This window comes from Narcine bancroftii, chromosome 7 (assembly GCF_036971445.1).
Source record: "Narcine bancroftii isolate sNarBan1 chromosome 7, sNarBan1.hap1, whole genome shotgun sequence".
In the NCBI taxonomy this organism is placed as follows: domain Eukaryota; kingdom Metazoa; phylum Chordata; class Chondrichthyes; order Torpediniformes; family Narcinidae; genus Narcine; species Narcine bancroftii.
Genome location: NC_091475.1, coordinates 35,178,146 through 35,198,400, shown reverse-complemented (window position 1 = coordinate 35,198,400; position 20,255 = coordinate 35,178,146). Strand labels below are relative to the sequence as shown.

General features: G+C 37.7%; 2 protein-coding genes across 7 annotated transcripts in view; one reads left to right on the top strand and one right to left on the bottom strand.

The window, feature by feature from the left end:
• The window catches only part of prdx4 (peroxiredoxin 4), a 49,748-nt gene extending 42,620 nt beyond the window's left edge, over positions 1 to 7,128 (top strand). For 3 of the 5 annotated variants that reach the window (XM_069889586.1, XM_069889585.1, XM_069889581.1), the window contains 4 exons: positions 1,823 to 1,953; positions 2,067 to 2,101; positions 2,314 to 2,360; positions 6,769 to 6,811. In XM_069889586.1, coding sequence (XP_069745687.1) covers positions 1,823 to 1,953; positions 2,067 to 2,101; positions 2,314 to 2,360; positions 6,769 to 6,796 — 241 coding nt within the window. In that variant the 3' untranslated portion in view covers positions 6,797 to 6,811. Of the gene's footprint in view, positions 1 to 1,822; positions 1,954 to 2,066; positions 2,102 to 2,313; positions 2,361 to 6,768; positions 6,812 to 7,018 lie in introns of those variants that run through there. The other 2 variants (XM_069889584.1, XM_069889583.1) reach the window with 2 other exon arrangements.
• A 132-nt stretch (positions 7,129 to 7,260) lies between these two features.
• LOC138738746 (acyl-coenzyme A thioesterase 9, mitochondrial-like) overlaps positions 7,261 to 20,255 on the bottom strand; it is a 46,254-nt gene continuing 33,259 nt past the window's right edge. Inside the window, exons 13-16 of one of the 2 annotated variants that reach the window (XM_069889579.1) lie at positions 11,493 to 11,578; positions 10,743 to 10,830; positions 9,668 to 9,818; positions 7,261 to 8,788 (exon numbers count right to left, since the gene is read on the bottom strand). In XM_069889579.1, the coding sequence (XP_069745680.1) occupies positions 8,727 to 8,788; positions 9,668 to 9,818; positions 10,743 to 10,830; positions 11,493 to 11,578 (387 nt within the window). In that variant the 3' untranslated portion in view covers positions 7,261 to 8,726. The remainder of the gene's footprint in view (positions 8,789 to 9,667; positions 9,819 to 10,742; positions 10,831 to 11,492; positions 11,579 to 20,255) is intronic. The other variant, XM_069889580.1, reaches the window with a different exon arrangement.

Below are 20,255 nucleotides of genomic sequence, written 5' to 3'. Positions count from 1 at the left end.
TAAGACTCTGAAGGAGAAACAGAAGTAATGGCATTGGTCTTGAGTGAAGCTGATTCAGCTAACATTTAGTGTTTAAACATCAGGCTGACAGCCTGGTACCAGTCACAAGGTTGAGAAATAGGAACGAAGCAATGGCGGTAAGTATCAATGCCCTTGTGAAACCTATGCCGGCAAATTGTGTCACTGCCAAGGAACATTTAATCAATTTTAAGGGCACTGAATGAATAAAAAAGGGACACTGTTTGATAATTAATGTTTCAGTCATCTATAATGATTAGCAGTTTAATCTTGTCAAAGTAACACTTCCTTTCTCTCAGGTAGGTACTGGGTCTAATTTTTTGGAAGTGGACTGTTGGTAATTGTTATTTTCTACTAATTCTGTTTACATCTCTTACTCTTTCAAGCTTTCACATTTCACAACATACCATTTGAGGGAGGAATGTTTAATTTGATACTGCAGAAATATGACTGATCACGATCACAAGTTGAGTTTGCAACGTTTTTTTAAAATATATAGAACTTTTATTTATTCAAATTCAGGCCTTTTGTCTATTTTTAGGGGGTCCAGTTCTGTCAGAAATATACAAGGCACAAAGGATGTTTTTTTTCCCCTTTGTGCTGTAGATTAATGTTTATGTTATGTCTGCAGGATAGATGAGTAATTATAATTTTACACTGCATGGTAATTTTTTAAAAATCTAGAGGAAAATATTTTGCCCCTTGAATTTTCAATACTGTATCATCCTAATCTCATAGGAGGAGTGGGGCAGAGGAAGTCCTGTAACTATAGGTCAGGTAGCAATGATTTGGATAAATTATCTTCAGTAATAATGACAGGTGATTATTTTGGTCCCACAGATACTGCTGGCCTGAGTATTTCTAACATTTGCTGTTCTTGGTTTGTTATAAATTTTAATGCAAGTTTTTTTTGTGGAAATACTGAGTTGTGTATAGCTTCCTTTAACACACACAGCATGTATTGGGTGCACAGCTCAGTCTGAGTCCAGTATGAAAACACAGAAATATATCTTGACTACTGCATTTTACAATGTTCCTTTGCTTTTAACATAGTTATCTGGCAGCAAGCAGAATTTGGGTTAAATCTGACTGATTTTTATACTGAAAAGCTGCATTTTGCTTTCTGTGGCTTTTCTGTTGTTCTCAAGACACCATAACTGGTTCTTAAGGCTACTTTTGAAGCCAATGTTTTATGCTTTTGCTTTTTTCTCTCTGGGCTTGTGTAATTTCATTTCCAGCATTCATTCTGATGAATGGATTAGAATAAATTTGTACTGTTAAAGTGGTTTATGGTTAAGGAACTCCACTGCCAGTAATATCAGCGATACTTGGATCCTGTTCTATATTTATAAGAAGCATAACTGTCTGTATGATTTGGATTGGTTTCTGCAGGAAGAACTGTAAAATGGTGACTTGCATGGCTTTGTAGAATTGTAGTATCAAAATTCCTGATTGGTATCGGAGAAACTTTTAACCGAGATTTGAAATTAAAATGACCCTAGTCTTTAATGTCAAATTTTGCTTAGTAACCACTACAGACGATGTATTTATATTTTGAGACTGCCATCTCCCAAAGTTCTGTTTTTATTGGCAGTTCTTGTTTTCAATGTTTATTTATTTTAATGAGCAAATTACTTTTGAAGAATAGGAGAGTTACTCTACCTCCAACTTGAGGGCAGGTGTGGTGTAGCCAATTAATATTGTAAGAGTACATTTTTTTTCAAATTAATTTTGTTATGTAAATTACATACAGTGGTTTAGCATGGCAAACAAGGTTGACTCCAGTACATTGTTTCTCTTTTAGAGGCCTTTTTATCATCGATGACAAAGGGGTACTGAGGCAGATAACAATGAATGATCTTCCGGTGGGCCGATCAGTGAATGAAACACTTCGATTAGTTCAAGCATTTCAGTATACTGACACACACGCTGAAGGTATGAAATAATAGCTAAATGCATGAAATTTTTAAAATGTAGTAAATAGGAAAGAACTTGTTAAACTTCCACCTGAATTAATTGTATAAATATGATGTTTGATTTTTTTTTAGTTTGCCCAGCTGGTTGGAAACCTGGAAGTGATACGGTAAGGCCATCACATAACTATAAATGTTCCTCAACCTTAGTTTTGAGAAGGGACGTTAACATTCGTTGCAAACAATAAGTTAAATATTAACATGCCTTATTGCTTTGATCCAATCTACAATACTACTTTTATATTCAGCTCACATTCAATCTTTTAAGTTGTCAAATGCATTATTAACATCTGTAATCACACTGCTGCTATATTTTAATTAGATCAAACCAGAGGACGTAATGAAAAAGTGGTGGCCACGAGAAGACTTGTAAGTAATTGCAACAGTTGTGATTACAGATGTTAATTGGTGTTCACATTGTACTAATTACAGAAAGATTTGAAAAATTAGCTATTTTAACTTTAATTGCCCTCAACGCAAATTAAACAACTTTAATTTACAATCTTAGCAGAATATTTAAAATGGAGACAGCAATGCAGACTAGATCACTGAAATTTCATTTTAGAATTAGGAATGATTTGGAAAGGTTTTTAAATCAAATAAGTGGAGTGGTTGAACCTTTTTGGAAATAATGCTTAGAAGACCTGAAAACAAGATAAACATTAAACAGACATACATTCTATTATCTCATTTATGTTAGCAATAAAAGGTATTTCAAAATACTGGATAAATTTGCATAGAACTTTTCACCACAGGAACAACACCTTAGGGCTGAACATGATGTCCAAACTAAACTGGAATCTTGCATTCGAGATGCCTCCATATTCATGTCTATCAAGAAGCTACTTAAATGCTACTATTGTATCTGTTTCCACCACTGATCAGGGATCTGCAAAGTTCAGATTTATTGTCAGAGTACATAATTTTTTGAATATTTTATTTAAAATTCCATACATGTAGTAACTATGGTTTTCATCCCTCCCTCCCAACCACCATCCTCAAAAAAAAACAAATTTATAGGTATAAAAAAATCTTTGGATTGCAGAGAAAGATGTCTTCCAGTACTAGTCACCAGATCTAACATAAAGATACAGAGGTGAATCCTGCAGGTCTAGAGGGATAAGAAAGATATCATTACAGATTTAACCCTATTTATTTGGATGTACAGGTGCCAAATTTGTAAAAACATAGGGTATTTGTGATTTTTTTTTTCTAAAGGAATACAACTTTGACTATGCCAAGGTGGTATGCTGAAATTCAAAGATGTATCCGATTTCCTAGTAATCACACTTCCACTGATGCTAATTTAACAAATTCCAATTGATAAATTGAAAGTTTCAATTTAGGACTTGTTCCTTCAATGTTTCCTAATAAAAATAAATCAGGACTTTGCAGAAAAACAATTTCTGTAACTTGTTCCAAAAAATTATGTAAAGTTGCCCAGAAGGGTCTCACATTGGGACACGACCACATTGAATGTATAAAAGATCCTTAATCTTCACTCCACCTAAAACATTGGTCTGATAAATCTGATTTCAATTTATTCAACTTCTGTGCTGGAAGATATAGTTGGCATAAAAAATTATATTGAACTAATCTATATCTTACATTAATTGTATTAGTCATGCAAACCCAACATCAATTTTCCCATTTTGTTGATCAATTATAATATTCCTGTTTCCCATCTCTGACTAGATCTATGTAATCCTAGTTTAGAAGTTCCTGCTTGTAATAAAGAATATATCAAAGAAGTGAATTTTTTAACAATCCCACTCCTAACAAGTTCTACTTCAGTACAACTAGACAGAAACATAGTTGGTGAAAGCTTATTCCTCAAATATGCTCTTAACTGAGAATAACAAAATTTAAGTGTTATGTGGTATATAGCATCTTTGTTTCTCAATTGCTCAAATGACATTAATTGACCTCTTTCGTATCAATCTTCAACATTAACAACCCTTTTACAAAACCCTATATTCATGAATTGATTTCTCTTGAAAAAAATAAGAATTTTGGATCAATGCCATTTTACGTGATATCGACCCTCCACCAATATAATTTATTCCAAACATTAAGCAAATGTTTCAATAATGGTGTCTCTTCATCAGCAACTAACAATTTAGATTCCCACATATATCAATCCTGCTCTTCTCTCCTATTTTGTTCAGTTCTATATTAACCCATGCTGATTTTTTTTTCTCCAAAAAATAAGCAAGAAATCTCACCTGTGTTGCTCGATAATAAATTCTAAAATTAGGAAACTGTAAACCTCCCAATTTGTATTTCCACATTAACTTCTCTATAGAAACACTTGGGATTTTACCTTTCCAAAGAAATTTCCTTGTTTGTTTAATTCTTGAAAAAAGATTTTTGAGGTATTAACATTGGTAACATCTGCAAAAGATATTCTATTCTTGAAAATATATTCATCTTTATACAATTCACCCTTCCAACTTGAGTTATAGGTAAATTTATCCATTTTTTCCAAATCTTCCTCAATCTTCTAAGATAATTAATTCAATTTACCGTATATAAATTCTTCAAATTACTATCTATATGTATTCTTAATTTTTTTTTACCTTCTTTTGGCCATTTAAACTGCGTATCTCTTTGACATTATGTCAGAGTACATACATCCCTGAGATTCTTTTTCCTGTGGGCCAGACAGAATTTCTACAAATCTGTAGTGCAAAAATAATCCGTACTCAAGAAAATATACATATCAAAAGAGAGAAATGTAAACAAGGAGGAAGTGCAAACAAATTGACTGCAATAAAGAAATATTCAATAATAAATAATGTGCAAAGTAAGAGACCTAAAATGAGTCTCTTAGTCTGATGGTGGAGGGGTAGCAACTGTTGCTGAACCTTGTGGTACCAGTCTTCTGGCACCTATAACTCTTTTCTGATGGTAGCAGCGAGAATAGGGTATGTCTTGGCTGGCTGCTACTCTCTAAAAGCAGCATTCCATTTAGATTTTCTCAATAGTTGAGAGAGTTTTGCCTGTGATACATAGGGTTGTGTCCACTGCCTTTTGCAGGGCTTTCCACCCAGAGGTATTGGTGCCCATATTGCAGCCAGCCAGCACACTTTCTACTACACATTTGCAGAAGTTTGGAATGACATCTCAGACTTCCTTGCCCTCACCTTAAACGCACGTCCTCTAATTTGTAATGTTTTAAATCTGGCGGGTGGGGGGTTCTCATTGTCTACTGCAGTGGTTCTCAACCTTTTGCTTTCCACTCTCATACTACTAAGTAATCCCTATGCCATCAGTGCTCTGTGATTAGTAAGGGATTGATAAAGGTGGTATGTGAGTGGGAAGGCAAGGTTGCGAACCACTGGTCTAGACCCAATTGTTACTGAAATATTTTGCTTGAGAAAAATTGGAGTTATGAAACCGGTCACATAACAAGTCAATGAGGTACAATTAAAACAGTGGTTTTAAAACTATAGCATCGGGAATACTTAGTGGTATGTGAGTGAAAAGAAAAAGGTTGAAAACCAGTGGTCTACAGTGTCAGTGCCTCAGGTTGATGCTTCAGGGGGGAAAAAAACAAGTTTGTCCAACGTCTTTAAAAACTTAAAGACCACTAAGAAGCCCATCCAGCTTCTTCTCATAATTCAAGTTAATCAGTTCCTGACAATATCATCAAAAATCTTTTCTCATCACTGAATGACCAGAAGTGTGCACATATTCCAAAAATGCTGTCTCACCAATATTTGTAAAATTGTGACATGACATTCCTGTTCTCGGTGTGCTTGCTGACTGATGAAGGCAAGTACACCAAATGCCATCTTCAGCACCCTGTCTACTAGCTTTACCACTTTTCATGGAACTCTGTACCAGAACCACCAAGTCCACAGTTTCTTGACTCTCAACATTACCAATTTTCTAGTCTTGGCCTCAAATGCTTACTGCACTCCCCTGGTGCAATCATATCTTACCTATAATAGTACTCAAGCTATATTAAAGTAAAGTAGTATACAGTTATAGCATTGCCTTATGTCAAGTACTAAAAGACCAAGCATCACATATCTTTTAGAATATGGATGTACATTTGATGACCTTCCACACCACTCAGCATCTTCCCATTTATTGTTTAATTACTTTGCTTGTTACACCCCCTCAAACGATTGACCCCATTGTTCTCTAGATTACATTCACATCTACCCATCTGACCGGACATTTTAGATCCTTCTCCCTCTGTACCCCTTAGTACCATACTATTCATTGTGCCCTAGCCTTATTAGTCCTTCCTAAATGCATTCAGAATTAAATTCCAATCCTGAATCAATTTTACCCCTAGATCCTCCTGACTCTCAACATTACTAATTTTGTTTCTTCTGCAATAGCTCCAATCCTAATTGTAGATCACTAGGCACAGACTTTCAATCTCAAAATAACCACTACAGTTATCCATATTTTGCTTTTCAAGCTGGTTTTTGGTCCAGTTTTCTCTTGTTCCAAAAAATTACACACCAGGGGTTCAAAGGATCAGTCTCCCATGTATGACTGACAAAGTCTTTACTGAAAAAATCTATCAGAACTCATTTCATTAGGTCCTGGGTATTTATCGACCTACCAAGGTGTCCAATTTATTAATGGTCCAAATGTCACTTTGACAAGAATTTTGTGCAACTTTTCTAATCTATTTTCCAACAAAACTAAGGGTTTGATCACTCTTAGGTTTCATTCGAGTCCTCTATAGCACTCTTGCTACCTCTCGGTTCATTCAAATTGGGCAATTTTACAGAGTGTTTACCTTTTTCTTCAGCAAACAATTCTTGGGAATATCTTCTTGAAACAGCATTAATATGGTCCAAGATTCTTGAAAAGAAGTTTCATTGTTGTAACTGAAGGCAAATTGTGATCAAAGCAAATATGGCTTAATCATGGAAATAATATTATCAATTACCTTGCAACAAGTAAGCAACTAACCTGAATCACTAATATACCATTGATACAATATCATTTAGAAAAACTTCCTACTACAGTTGATGTGATATAATTTTTCTTTCTTTCAGATAATCCCAGATCCAGCTGGAAAGCTGAAGTATTTTGAGAGAGAACGTTAAACCTAACCACATTTGTTCATAGTCAATTTGGCTAAGACAATAAACTAACCTGTAATGTGCTTTGTTTGTACTTATTACACAATGGTTTGCAGTAATGGAAAATATCCGGCAGAAAATCAGTAGGGCCAATTAGAACATGCAAGCTTTTTTTCCCCTTTAGACTTTTCACCATTAAAAAAAGTAATCTATGATTTTAAAAGAAAAACTTTATTCATTGAACTGAATTACTCAATTCAATTTCTCATGTACAGATTTAAGCGAGTAAAAGATAGTTATTGTAAGCATTAAACAGTGCAAATCATTTAACTTTATGGGAGACAACATGGTTATTGTGACATTAGTGTACTGATCTCAAGCCATGCATATAAGCAGATGTCCCAATCACACCAGTGCAGGTAAATTTGGATAGTTACATTTTTAAAATATTTCCATTCAAAAGCATCGGATCATCATTAATTAAACCAATTTGACACTATTATTTAAAATAGGTCTTTAACTTATTTTCATACAGATTAACAGCACTTAGTATCATGTAACAGATTCTCTTCATACCCCACAGATATTAAACCATACAAGGACTAAAGCTTACAACCGCTGAATGGTGAACAAATACCTAGATCTAAGTATTAAATTAGCAAGGGAAAGTAACATTACCCAAGATTGTTAAGTGATGACCCTTAAGCAATGTTGTGAATATTCATCACAACCCAATTGCATGCACCGACTATGATCTTCTTTGGCTTGGCTTCGCGGATGAAGATTTATGGAGGGGTAATGTCCACGTCAGCTGCGGGCTCGACTGTGGCTGACAAGTCCGATGCGGGACAGGCAGACACGGTTGCAAGGGAAAATTGGTTGGTTGGGGTTGGGTTTTTCCTCCTTTGTCTTTTGACAGTGAGGTGGGCTCTGCGGTCTTCTTCAAATGAGGTTGCTGCCCACCGAACTGTGAGGCGCCAAGATGCACGGTTTGAGGCGAGATCAGCCCACTGGCGATGGTCAATGTGGCAGGCACCAAGAGATTTCTTTAGGCAGTCCTTGTACCTCTTCTTTGGTGCACCTCTGTCTCGGTGGCCAGTGGAGAGCTCGCCATATAACACAATCTTGGGAAGGCGATGGTCCTCCATTCTGGAGACTTGACCTACCCAGCGCAGTTTGATCTTCAGCAGCGTGGATTTGATGCTGTCGGCCTCTGCCATCTCGAGTACTTCGATGTTGGAGATGAAGTCGCTCCAATGAATGTTGAGGATGGAGCGGAGACAACGCTGGTGGAAGCGTTCTAGGAGCCGTAGGTGATGCCGGTAGAGGACCCATGATTCGGAGCCGAACAGGAGTGTGGGTATGACAACGGCTCTGTATACGCTAATCTTTGTGAGGTTTTTCAGTTGGTTGTTTTTCCAGACTCTTTTGTGGAGTCTTCCAAAGGCGCTATTTGCCTTGGCGAGTCTGTTGTCTATCTCATTGTCGATCCTTGCATCCGATGAAATGAATTGTGCAGAAAAACATCTTGATATTAAGTGTCATATGTTAAGGCTAGCAAATAATTTAGAATTTGCAAAATCTGAATATTTTAAAAAAGGTTTAAGTGCATTATCACCAATGTTATTTTTAATAGGCTTTTTTGGAATGACATTTGGCAAACTAAATGGTGGTGCATTGATTACTTCTCATTGCTCAATCTTGCTTTAAAGTGGCGTTTTCCATCCAAGTACAGCATAGATTCTGCAAGTAAAAACCAGAACAGACAGTTATTTTGTAATGTTTGATTCCATCAATGCAGTCTTTTCATGCAATTGAATTGAAATAAAGTTACAGGAAGCTTTGTTGATAGATGATTGGCATCAAGAACATGTAATTTTTGAGAATACAATCCCTGTATTTTCTCCTCTCTGGTCATAAGGCAGAATACTAACGAGAGCAATTGCAGAGATCAGCTTGTGCTGATAGAATAAATATCAGAAATTTATCCCATCACAATGGTCTCCTGATTTCTAAAGATGATCTTGGCTGCTGATCATCTTTACAAAGCACCCAGGAATACATTGAAATTCTTGTATTTTTAAACACCCTCCCAATATTAGGCCCTGGTTTGGTACAGGAACCAGTAGGAGCCCATGTCCAAGGTTAGAGCAAACAATAATATTGATGTGATGCTCTCTGAAGTAACCAACAAATATAGTTAAGGATCAAAGATGAAACCAGAAAGGGCATGTTCATTTATGCTCAGTGATCAGAAAACTACAAATTAGCTACACAGTCAACCCAACTCTTTACTCATGGATAATGCAGCTCTAACACAGTTTGGCAAAGAAAGGTATTTAATTACTTATTCTGCTGTTGGATACCACAATGATTATACATAGCAAGTGTTTTATTGACTTGCATTATCCCACAATTCATAATATACATTAATCTTAGTAATTTATTGCTTTAGGCGGTGGTTAAAAATACAAAAAAAGTAACTAATTTTTAATGAATGGGAAATCTTACTTAACTACAGACCACTGGTAATTGTTACCAATTTCATCACAAAAATAATTGCATTTTATCTGGTGTGCACAACTATAAAATTACTTGGAGACCAGACCACAAGTGTATTACCTCCATAGCTCTTTGGGAAAACTTGCATCACATCTTTCTCAGAGCCAAAGGTGAAATGGAAGATATTAGTGGTATGGTGATCCTTGGAGACTGGGTCCACAACTGTACTGTGGACTCTGACCTGGATATAGTTGCCTTTGGTGTAACAAACCTGTACAGAGAAGGAAAGGCTCATGTTGATCTTGCTGGATCCCTTTATGGGGCTGAATCTCTTGAAAGTTAGTAAATTTTTTTCCAAAAAAGCCCACAAAGTATGATACATAAAATGTATGCTCTTTGGAAAGTAGCAGAGACCTGCAAGATGCATCATCAAATTAAGCTTTCACTATTTATTATGTAATGGGAAGCTGTCATCAGAATGTTTTGATGCCAGCTTTACTTGACCATTTTGGTACAACAGTCAAGGTGAAATTGTAAGAATTAGTTCGCTCACTCCTTTCAAACATTGGACCCTTTTACAAAAAGTAACAACATGCTTTTCAATTTGTTTGGGTGTGTTCTTTGGTTGTTAACTCATCAAAAATGAATGCATCAAATATAACATCACTGATGACTTACACTCTGAATGTCAAGGATTAATAATGTGCCCATGCCACTTTAATCCAGCGTGCAGAAAAGATAATGGCACAGTAACTCAACACCATACATTTACTATTTAATGCTTATCTATTAATACATGTGTAATACTAAGTCATCCTTATACATGCAAGAGCTAATGAAACAAATGTTTCATGACTTTATTTGTAAATTTTAAAACCCATATACTTTTAATGTACTTACACATGAAAAGGTAAACAAATGACAATACATAATCAAATAATGAGTTAGGCTGAATGAAGGTTAAAATAGGCTGAAATTCTGCTTTCCAATAAAAAGAAATACCATAATACTATTATTTTGAAAGTTTAGTTGATAAAAGTTTTATTTGAGTGGGGAAGAGGTGACAGGAGAGGGTATTTGGTGTGGTACAATACAGCTCGATGCTAGATCAGGATCAATTTGGCCAAACTACCTTGAAATTAGCAAAGCACACAAAACTAAAGTTGGTATTTCAAGATGCAATGACATGTATTACCTGTGATGAAAGGTACAGCAGCGCACCAATCTCAACTGGCTTTTGAAACACAATATCATCTACAGCAACCGGATAAGGTCTTGAACCCCTGAAACAAGGATTTCAAAAAATTCCGGATATAAAATAGAACTTCAGCAACGACGATATATGATTTGGTTATACAAGCGCAATCCTTTCGTTTCATGCTATATAGAATGGGTAAGAGCAACTTCTCTGAATAAACTGTTGGGAAAAGCAGAGCCAGGAAACTTGAAAGCATCAATTACTGCTGAACACAAAAAAATTAAAGTAGGCCACTCTGCCCGCCATTCAATGCAGTCATGGTTGATATGCCCAAAACTCATGATCTTCCAAAAAAAATTATCGACTTTTTAAAACATCTCCAATCACTCTCTTCATACCACTGGATTAGAGAATTCCATTCCAAGGCCTTTTGAAATGCCAAAGTACACACAGGGAAAGAATACTGCCCATAACAACATAAGCACTCTGGGTTTAAACCACAGAACTTCCAAAATCTACAAATACTGTGAGATCATGGTTATGCAGGTGGGATCCAAGATGAGAAATATCAGTTCAGCGTTTATGACAGCCTGGAAAAAGGTCAAAAATCAATCAAATAAAAAGCAAAATACAAAAAGGAAGCAGCATTAATAATGGGGTAGGAGGAAAACCACGGTACAAAATCCATCTGGAGAAGTCTCAGTACAATCACGTACATGCATTATATCAACGAAGCAAAGTTCTTACCCATAGACACAAGCATTTGCCCATGCCAATTCAAAAGCTTTCCTCATCAGAAATCCACCAAAGATTTTGTTGAAAATATTACGTTCCTAGTTTTTTTAAAAAAAAAATTCCTGTTTACCTTCAATCATATACTTCAATAGAAATGAGAGCATCTCAACTTTTAAAAGGATAGTAAGAATACATATTCAGATATTATGTCATTAAATTGTTAATTAAAACATTAAGACAAAGTTCTGCTTCTTATCTGAGGACCACACAAGAACATGAATAGCTACACCTAAAACACTAACCAAGACTGATACAAATACTAGGTTCATGACAGTGCACCAGAAATTACTTAATTGCGGGAAATGACCACAAATTCAGATAAAGCAATGAGAAAATTCTCCTGGAGATATTTTGATTTGATCCTGGAGATATTTTGATTTGATCCTGGAGATATTTTGATTTGATCCTGGAGAATCAAAAGCAAGGGAGATAGATCAACAAGCAACATTGTTACATCTTTAGTTATATTTGAAAATATACTTTCACTTTTCTTTTCTTCTTTGGCTTGGCTTCGCGGACGAAGATTTATGGAGGGGGTAAAAAGTCCACGTCAGCTGCAGGCTCGTTTGTGGCTGACCAGTCCGATGCGGGACAGGCAGACACGATTGCAGCGGTTGCAAGGGAAAATTGGTTGGTTGGGGTTGGGTGTTGGGTTTTTCCTCCTTTGCCTTTTGTCAGTGAGGTGGGCTCTGCGGTCTTCTTCAAAGGAGGCTGCTGCCCGCCAAACTGTGAGGCGCCAAGATGCACGGTTTGAGGCGTTATCAGCCCACTGGCGGTGGTCAATGTGGCAGGCACCAAGAGATTTCTTTAGGCAGTCCTTGTACCTTTTCTTTGGTGCACCTCTGTCACGGTGGCCAGTGGAGAGCTCGCCATATAATACGATCTTGGGAAGGCGATGGTCCTCCATTCTGGAGACGTGACCCATCCAGCGCAGCTGGATCTTCAGCAGCGTGGACTCGATGCTGTCGACCTCTGCCATCTCGAGTACCTCGACGTTAGGGGTGTGAGCGCTCCAATGGATGTTGAGGATGGAGCGGAGACAACGCTGGTGGAAGCGTTCTAGGAGCCGTAGGTGGTGCCGGTAGAGGACCCATGATTCGGAGCCGAACAGGAGTGTGGGTATGACAACGGCTCTGTATACGCTTATCTTTGTGAGGTCTTCAGCATGATGCTGAACCAAGCCATGAAAGACCCCAACAATGAAGACGCTGTTTACATCCGGTACCGCACGGATGGCAGTCTCTTCAATCTGAGGCGCCTGCAAGCTCACACCAAGAGACTTTCACTTAGCGAACAAGAAAAACCGTAGTTGAGAGCATACAACCACAAAAAGAATCCCATCACTTACTTTATCATTGTTCAAGAGAACTGAACTAGGCAACCTTTTTTTCCCCAGAAGTCACATCATAATGCATTGTGTTATGACCTCGTACTAAATTGCATTTAAGCTTTACACTAAGATGCTGTCAGTTTTGGAGCTCATGTTTTTTTAAAATGTAGATTTACCAATACACTCACAATTATCATAGTAATTTGTAGATCTCCAGTCTAACCTGAAACTTATCACTTTTTAATCTACACAGTTGGTCTGTTCTGTCTCTTCTATCACTAAAGAGCCCCAAGCAAAGCCATGGGTCTAAGACGAATGCATCCCAGAATGCTAAAAAATGGTGGAAGTTATAGTGGAGGCATCTGTGGTCATTTAACAACATTCTCTAGTCAGCTGCCACTGGATTGGAAGATAGTAAATGTCATACCACTGTTTCAAAAAGGATTTAGGAAAAATGCAGGTAACTATAGGTCACTTTGCTTAATGTTTGTAGTCAAAAATGCTTGAAGCTAAGAAATAGCAAAACATCCAGATAGAAATTGTTCTACCAGGCAGCCACAGTATGGATTGAGGAAGTCATTTTTTTTAAAAATATACTTAAAAATTTTCCATGGGCAGGTCATGTTTGACAAATTTACTGGAGTTCTTTTGAGGATCCAGTGGATAGAGGGAACAGGTGTATGTTGTATTTGCATTAAAAGGATGCATTGTTTTTTTGGGAGTGGGGTAATGTATTGACAAAGAAAGAGCATTGATAACTAATAGAAAGCAGAAAAGTGGGATAAACGGGTGTTCCCGGATGGCAATCAGTGGGGAGAAGAGTGCCACAGGGGTCAGTGCTGGGCCCACAGCTGTTCAGAGAATACATTAATCATTTTGAAGAGGGGACCAAGTGTAGCACATCTAAATGATAATGACACTAAATTGGGTGCAAAAGCAAATTGTGCAGTGGGCAAGGGTGTGGCAGATTCACCAGGTTGATGCCAGAGATGAGGGAGTTAGTCTATGAGGAGAAATTGCTTCCGCTGGAGCTATACTTGCTAGACTTCAGAACAATGAGATGGGAACTTAAAGAAACAAAATTATCAAAGTGATATACAGTACAAGATAAAGGCAGAAAAGTTGCTTCCACTTCAGGAGAAACTAGAACTAAAGGATACTGCCTCAAGAATTAGAGGAGTTAGGACAGAGTTCAGGAGGAACTGCTTTTCCCCTAGAGTGGTGAATCTGTGGAAATCTCTGCCTGAGGAAGCAATAGAAGCCAGCTCAATAAATGTATGCAAGACAGAGTTAGATTTTTGAAGAATAGGGGAATTAAGCATTTATGGGGAACAGGTAGGAAGGAGTCCAGTCAGATCAACCATGATCTTTTTGAATGTTAGACCAGGCTTGATGGCCTTCTCCTGCCCATATTTCTTATGTTACATTTTAAACATTTCCCAATTCTCACAAAAATTCCTGTTTAAAGATGCATGAATGTCTTTTTTTTAAACAAATTTGTAATAGGAAGGCTGAAATTCAGAATTAAGCTCTTTGAAGAGGCAGGAGATGTCTAAAAACATTTTCCCAGTAAATACCTAAAAGAATCTATACCATAGAACTTCACAGCACAGAAATCAGGCCATTCAGCCTTTCTAGTCTGTGCCAAAATATCATGCCATTCGTCCCACTGACCTGCATCCAGACCTCTCTCATCCAATTTATTCTTAACACTTAAGAGTGAGTCCGTATTTACCTCGTCGGACCCTTCGAGAAGCAATTTCTGAAAAACCATACAGATAAAACTGGGATTATGCCTGGGAAGAAACTTTTAGTATTTCCTACCTGTGGAATGGAGTACTCCTGCCTTTCTGAACCCATCTTGAACTGTTACTTTAGCATCACTTTTAGTTTACAAATCTTTCTTGGGTCAAGATTTACAGGACTTTATCCATGCAAGGATGACAAATTTCAGTTCAATCTTTTTACAGAATCCCGCAGGTACCTGCAAGGCTGAATTCACCGGAGTTCTCCAAAAACGAACCAAGGCAATTGAATATGGTCAGATGCTCATGGTGGGCATCCTTCAGGTTGGGAAAAAAAATTATATGAGAGAAATAAAATGTCCATCAGAGACTACAAAAATGAGCTTTGATACTATTGGTATTAATAGAGAGAAAATAGTGCAAATTTTAAAAGCAAACAGTTCTAGTGACACAGTACATCTGAGGAAAGAGAAAGGTCACTACCTTGGTGTTCACACAAATTCTCACACATCTTGGATCGAGCACTTCCAAAACTGACACCAACCTCCCAGGACATTCTTTTGCTTGTCAGTCCCCAGGGTCTCCAGTCTTCAAGCAGTGCAACATCAAAGTAATTGCCTTCCACTACATCAGTCCCAGTGCCACTAACCAAAGCTCTACTTGTTAATAAAATAAGTAGAGCCATGTCAGCCTCTCAAGACTGTACCGATTTGTGATCTCCTCTAGTCCCACTTGCCTGCACCCTGCCCATGACCCTCCAATCCCCTCACATCCAAGCACCTATCCAATTTTTTCTTAAATGACAAAATTGACCTTGTTGAAACCACCTCTTCCAGAAGGTCTTTCCACTCAGCCACCACTCTTTGAGTGAAGAAGCTCCCTCTCATGTTACTTCTAAATTTTTGCCCCCTAACCCTCAACTTATGACTCCTCATTCCAATCTCACCTACCCTCAATGGGAAGAGCCTATTCACATCTGCTATATCTCTCCCCCTCTTAATTTTAAATACTTCTATCAAATCCCCTCTCAACCTTCTACACTCCAATGAATAAAAATCCAGTCTACTCAGTCTTTCTCTGTATTCCAGGAAACATTTTAGTAAATCTTCTCTGCTTTATTGATATCCTTCCTATAATTTGGGGACCAGAACTGCACAGAGTATTCCAAATTTGGCCTCACCAATTCCTTGAATAGTCTCAACATCACTTCCCAACTCCTATATTCTATGCTTTGATTTATAAAGGCCAGCATACCAAAAGCCTTCTTTACCACTCTATCCACATGAGATTCCACTTTCAAAGAATGATGAACCGTTATTCCAAGATCTCTTTGTTCCTCTGCTGCATTCCTCAATGCCCTCCCCTTCACTGCTTATGTCCTGTTTTGATTATTCTTCCCAAAATGAACCACTTCACACTTATCAGTATTAAACTCCATCTGCCACCTATCAGCCCACTCTTCTAAGCGTCCAACTCCTTCTGCAGTCTCTGAAAACCACCTTCACTATCTACAACTCCCCCTATTTTTGTAGGGCCCACATATTTACTATCCCAATTTACCATTCCATCATCCAAATCATTAATGTAAATGACAAACAAGGGACCCAACACCGATCCCTGAGGCACACCGCATGTCACCAGCCACCATCATGAAAGACAGTTATCCACCATAACTCTCTGGCATCTACCTTCTAGCTATCGTTGAACCCATCTGACTATCTCAACATTAATACTTAGTGCCTGAACCTTCCTCACCAACCTTCCATGTGGAATCTTATTGAAGGCCTTACTGAAATCCATATAGACTGCATCCTAGTCACCTCCTCAAAAAATTCAACAAGATTTGTCAAACATGACCTTCCCCACACAAACCCATGTTGGGTGTTCCTGATCAGTCCCTACCTCTCTAGATACTTATACATTTTATCTCTAAGAATACTTTCCATTAGTTTACCGACCACCGACATCAAACTTATTGGCCTATAATTGCCGGGCCTACACTTGGAGTGGCACCATACCCCCCACCCCCCAGTGACTTTTGAAAATCACTGTCAGAGCCTCCGCTATTTCCTCCCTGACTTCCCTCAAGGACCTGGGGAAAATCTTGTATGGACCTGGAGACTTATCCACCTTTATATGCCTCAAAAGTTCCAATGTCCCCTCTTTCCTAACTCTACATTTTCCATATTTATCCCTTTTGCTTCTCTTATCCTGCATGATTCCATATCCATTTCCCTAGTGAATACTAAAGAGAAGAACTCGTTCAATATCTCCCCCATCTTATTTGGCTCCACACACAGTTGTCTGCTCTGATTCTCTAATGGACCAATTTTATCCTTCACTCTCCTTTCGCTATTTACATATTTGTAAAAACCCTTTGGATTTACTTTCACCCTGTTCACTGTAGCTACCTCGTACCTTCTTTTCACTATCCTAATTTCTTTCTTAAGCTTTTTACAATCCATGTATTTTCCAAGCCTCCCTTTTAATTCAAACCAACTTTTTTATCTCCCTTGAAAACCACAGCTCTCTCGAACTTTTGGCCCTGCCTTTTTATCCTAATGGGAACATAAAGATTCTGCACTTGTAAAATTGTAAGCTATTTCTTAAGTTAGATTCACCTACTATTAAAGGTATTGTTAAATGCAGCAGGACTTCAAGGTTATCTCACTTCAATAGGTTACTTGACAATCCTACATGATTTACCATAGTGCAACTTAGTTCTAGTGATGCAAAACTGTCACTGATCCCAGGTAATCTCCCTCACAAAGACATTACAAAACTTCCAAGCAACATCAAAACAGACTCCAGATTCTGTAGATTAACCAAGAAGGAAAATTGCTAAGGTTAGAGCTTGCTGAGATAAACTAAAGTGTTTGAGTGAACTATAGCATGTCAAATAATAGAACCATTTAAAAAAAAGCACAGAAATGGGCCCTTTCAACCCATCTCATTCATGCCATGATGGCCATCAACACTAATCCCATTTTCTCATTAGGTCTATAGCCCACTACTCCTTTCATATCCAAGTACTTCTCCAGTGCCTTTTAAATTTTGTAATTGCATCTGCCTTCATCAATTCCCCTGGCAGCTCATTTCAGATATTCACCACCTTGTGTGGAAAAAATTAGCCCTCAAATTTCAACCCAATTGCATTGAAGGAGTAATTCACACGGAGGAGTCACGTGATGGAGTACTGGCCGGACGGTGAACTCCAGCCCTCTCCAGAAAAGTCGGGAAAAACAAAGGAAAACACAAAGGCACAGAAATAAAAGTTACAGAAAAGTGAGTATAAAGGTGGAAAGAAGATGGCGACAAAAAAAGAAAAATCAAAAGCAACGGTAAGAAGAGAGGAAGAGAAGACAAAGGAGGAAAAAGGTGAAGGCCTTACCTGTCCGAAGAGGCCCGCTGCGGAGAGAGAAACCCGCTCCCTCAGGTCGGTAAATAATGGACTACAAAAATGGCTCGCTGAGCCGAGTAAAAGTGCGCAACCGCGCATGAAAAAAAACACACCGACGGGAGGGGGACCAGCTGGGGAGTCGATCTCCACAGCCGGCAACGACAGCTGCAGAACACCTGCAGCAAGAAGAGACCACAGAAGACAATGGAAACAAGAAAGAAGAGAAGGAAAGGGCACCAAAGAAACAACAGATGGCCAACCCAGAGGAAGAAGAAGAGGAAGAGTACAGTGAAATAGAAGAAGAAAAGAAAGGCAAGATAAAGGATATACTTTCTCTTATTAAAGGATACATGGAATCATTTCAAGAATGGCAAACACAGGAATTTAATGATTTAAGAAAAAGAATAAACAACACAGAAGAGAAAATGAATAAAATAGAGATGACCTTAACAGAAATGGGAAAGAAAATGGACAAGATGGAAGAGCGGGCAGTAGCAGCAGAAATGGAGGTAGAAGACTTAAAAAAGAAATTGGAGGAATCTAATAAAAAAACTAAAGAGACACAAGAACTACTAGCTCAAAAAATAGATACAATGGAAAATTATAACAGAAGAAATAACATAAAGATAGTGGGCCTTAAGGAAGATGAAGAAGGCAAGAATATGAGGGAGTTTATAAAAGAGTGGATCCCTAAGACCCTAGGATGTCCAGAACTACAGCAAGAAATGGAAATAGAAAGGGCACATAGAGTATTGGCCTCTAAACCACAACCACAACAAAAACCAAGATCTATTGTAGTAAAATTCCTAAGATATACTACAAGAGAAAAGGTACTGGAGAAGACAATGGAAAAAGTAAGAGAGGGCAACAAACCACTGGAGTATAAAGGGCAAAAAATCTTCATTTATCCAGATATAAGTTTTGAACTCCTAAAGAAGAGAAAAGAGTTCAATACAGCAAAGGCGATTTTATGGAAGAAAGGGTATAAATTTATACTAAAGCATCCAGCGGTATTGAAAATATTTATTCCAGGACAACAAAACAGACTATTCTCGGATCCAGAAGAAGCACGAAAATTTGCAGAACAATTACAAAAATAGACTGAGGGAGGAAGACGGGTAATGAGAGTTAAAATGATCACGATTGATATGTATGTGGGTAAAGACAAAAATAGACTGAGGGATGAAGACGGGTAATGAGAGTAAAAATGATCACGATTGATATGTATGCGGGTAAAGAGGTATAAGAGTGAATAGAGACAATGAGCATACGTGAATGTATCTGTACTTAGAGGAAAATATAGATAGTATAGACAAGAATTAATAAGGGAAGGTAATGGAATAGAGAGAATAAGGAGGGAATTAAAAGAGTGACCTTTGTGACATATGAAAAGTGAAATCTTTTCTGGGGGGGGCGGGGTGAGGGGAAATAGCGGTCACTGCAAAATCAGTTGACGCTTGCGAGTGGATTCGCAAATCCAAATGGAGAGGGGAGATGTGGTTGTCCGACAAGGGATAAAGGACAACTCAGGAGGGGAAGGGGAGATTGGGGATAAATAAGATAGAAATAGGAGAATAAGGAAAATGTTGGATGTTGTAGGAATGTTGTCTTATAAAGAGTTGAAAATAAGAAAACAGAAATGGAAAAGGAGGAAAGGTAATGATGGAAAAACGGAAAGAGAAGATAAACAAAATATAAAAGGGCTACGCTGAACTATATGACTTTAAATATTAATGGAATACATAACCAAATTAAAAGGAAGAAACTATTAAATTTAAATGAATAAATGTATTCCATTAGAAAAAATAACATATAGGTTAAGAAATAATATTGAAATATTCGAACAAGTATAGGAGCCTTACATTAAATACAATAGCGAAAACCTACCGGGGACAAACATTACCTAAGTTGATGGAAGGAGAAGGAAAGAAAAGAATGGACTCAGTAGAATTTCTGGTGTATTTTTGTTGAATGACAACATTGTCTGACTGGCTTAATGCAACCTAGATTGTATACCTAAAATGGATGAGGGGGGGGTGGGGGGGTGGCTTGGGAGGAGGGGGGGGAGGAGAAAAAGTCACTGTATATGTGTGAAAAATAAATAGTGTATATCATGGCTAATGTGATTTATGGTGTGAAAAATAAAAAATTTAAAAAAAAAAAATTTCAACCCCATCACCTTCAACTTATGTCTTCTAGTTTTAAACTCACCTGACTCTTTCTAAGGCATGTACCTAATA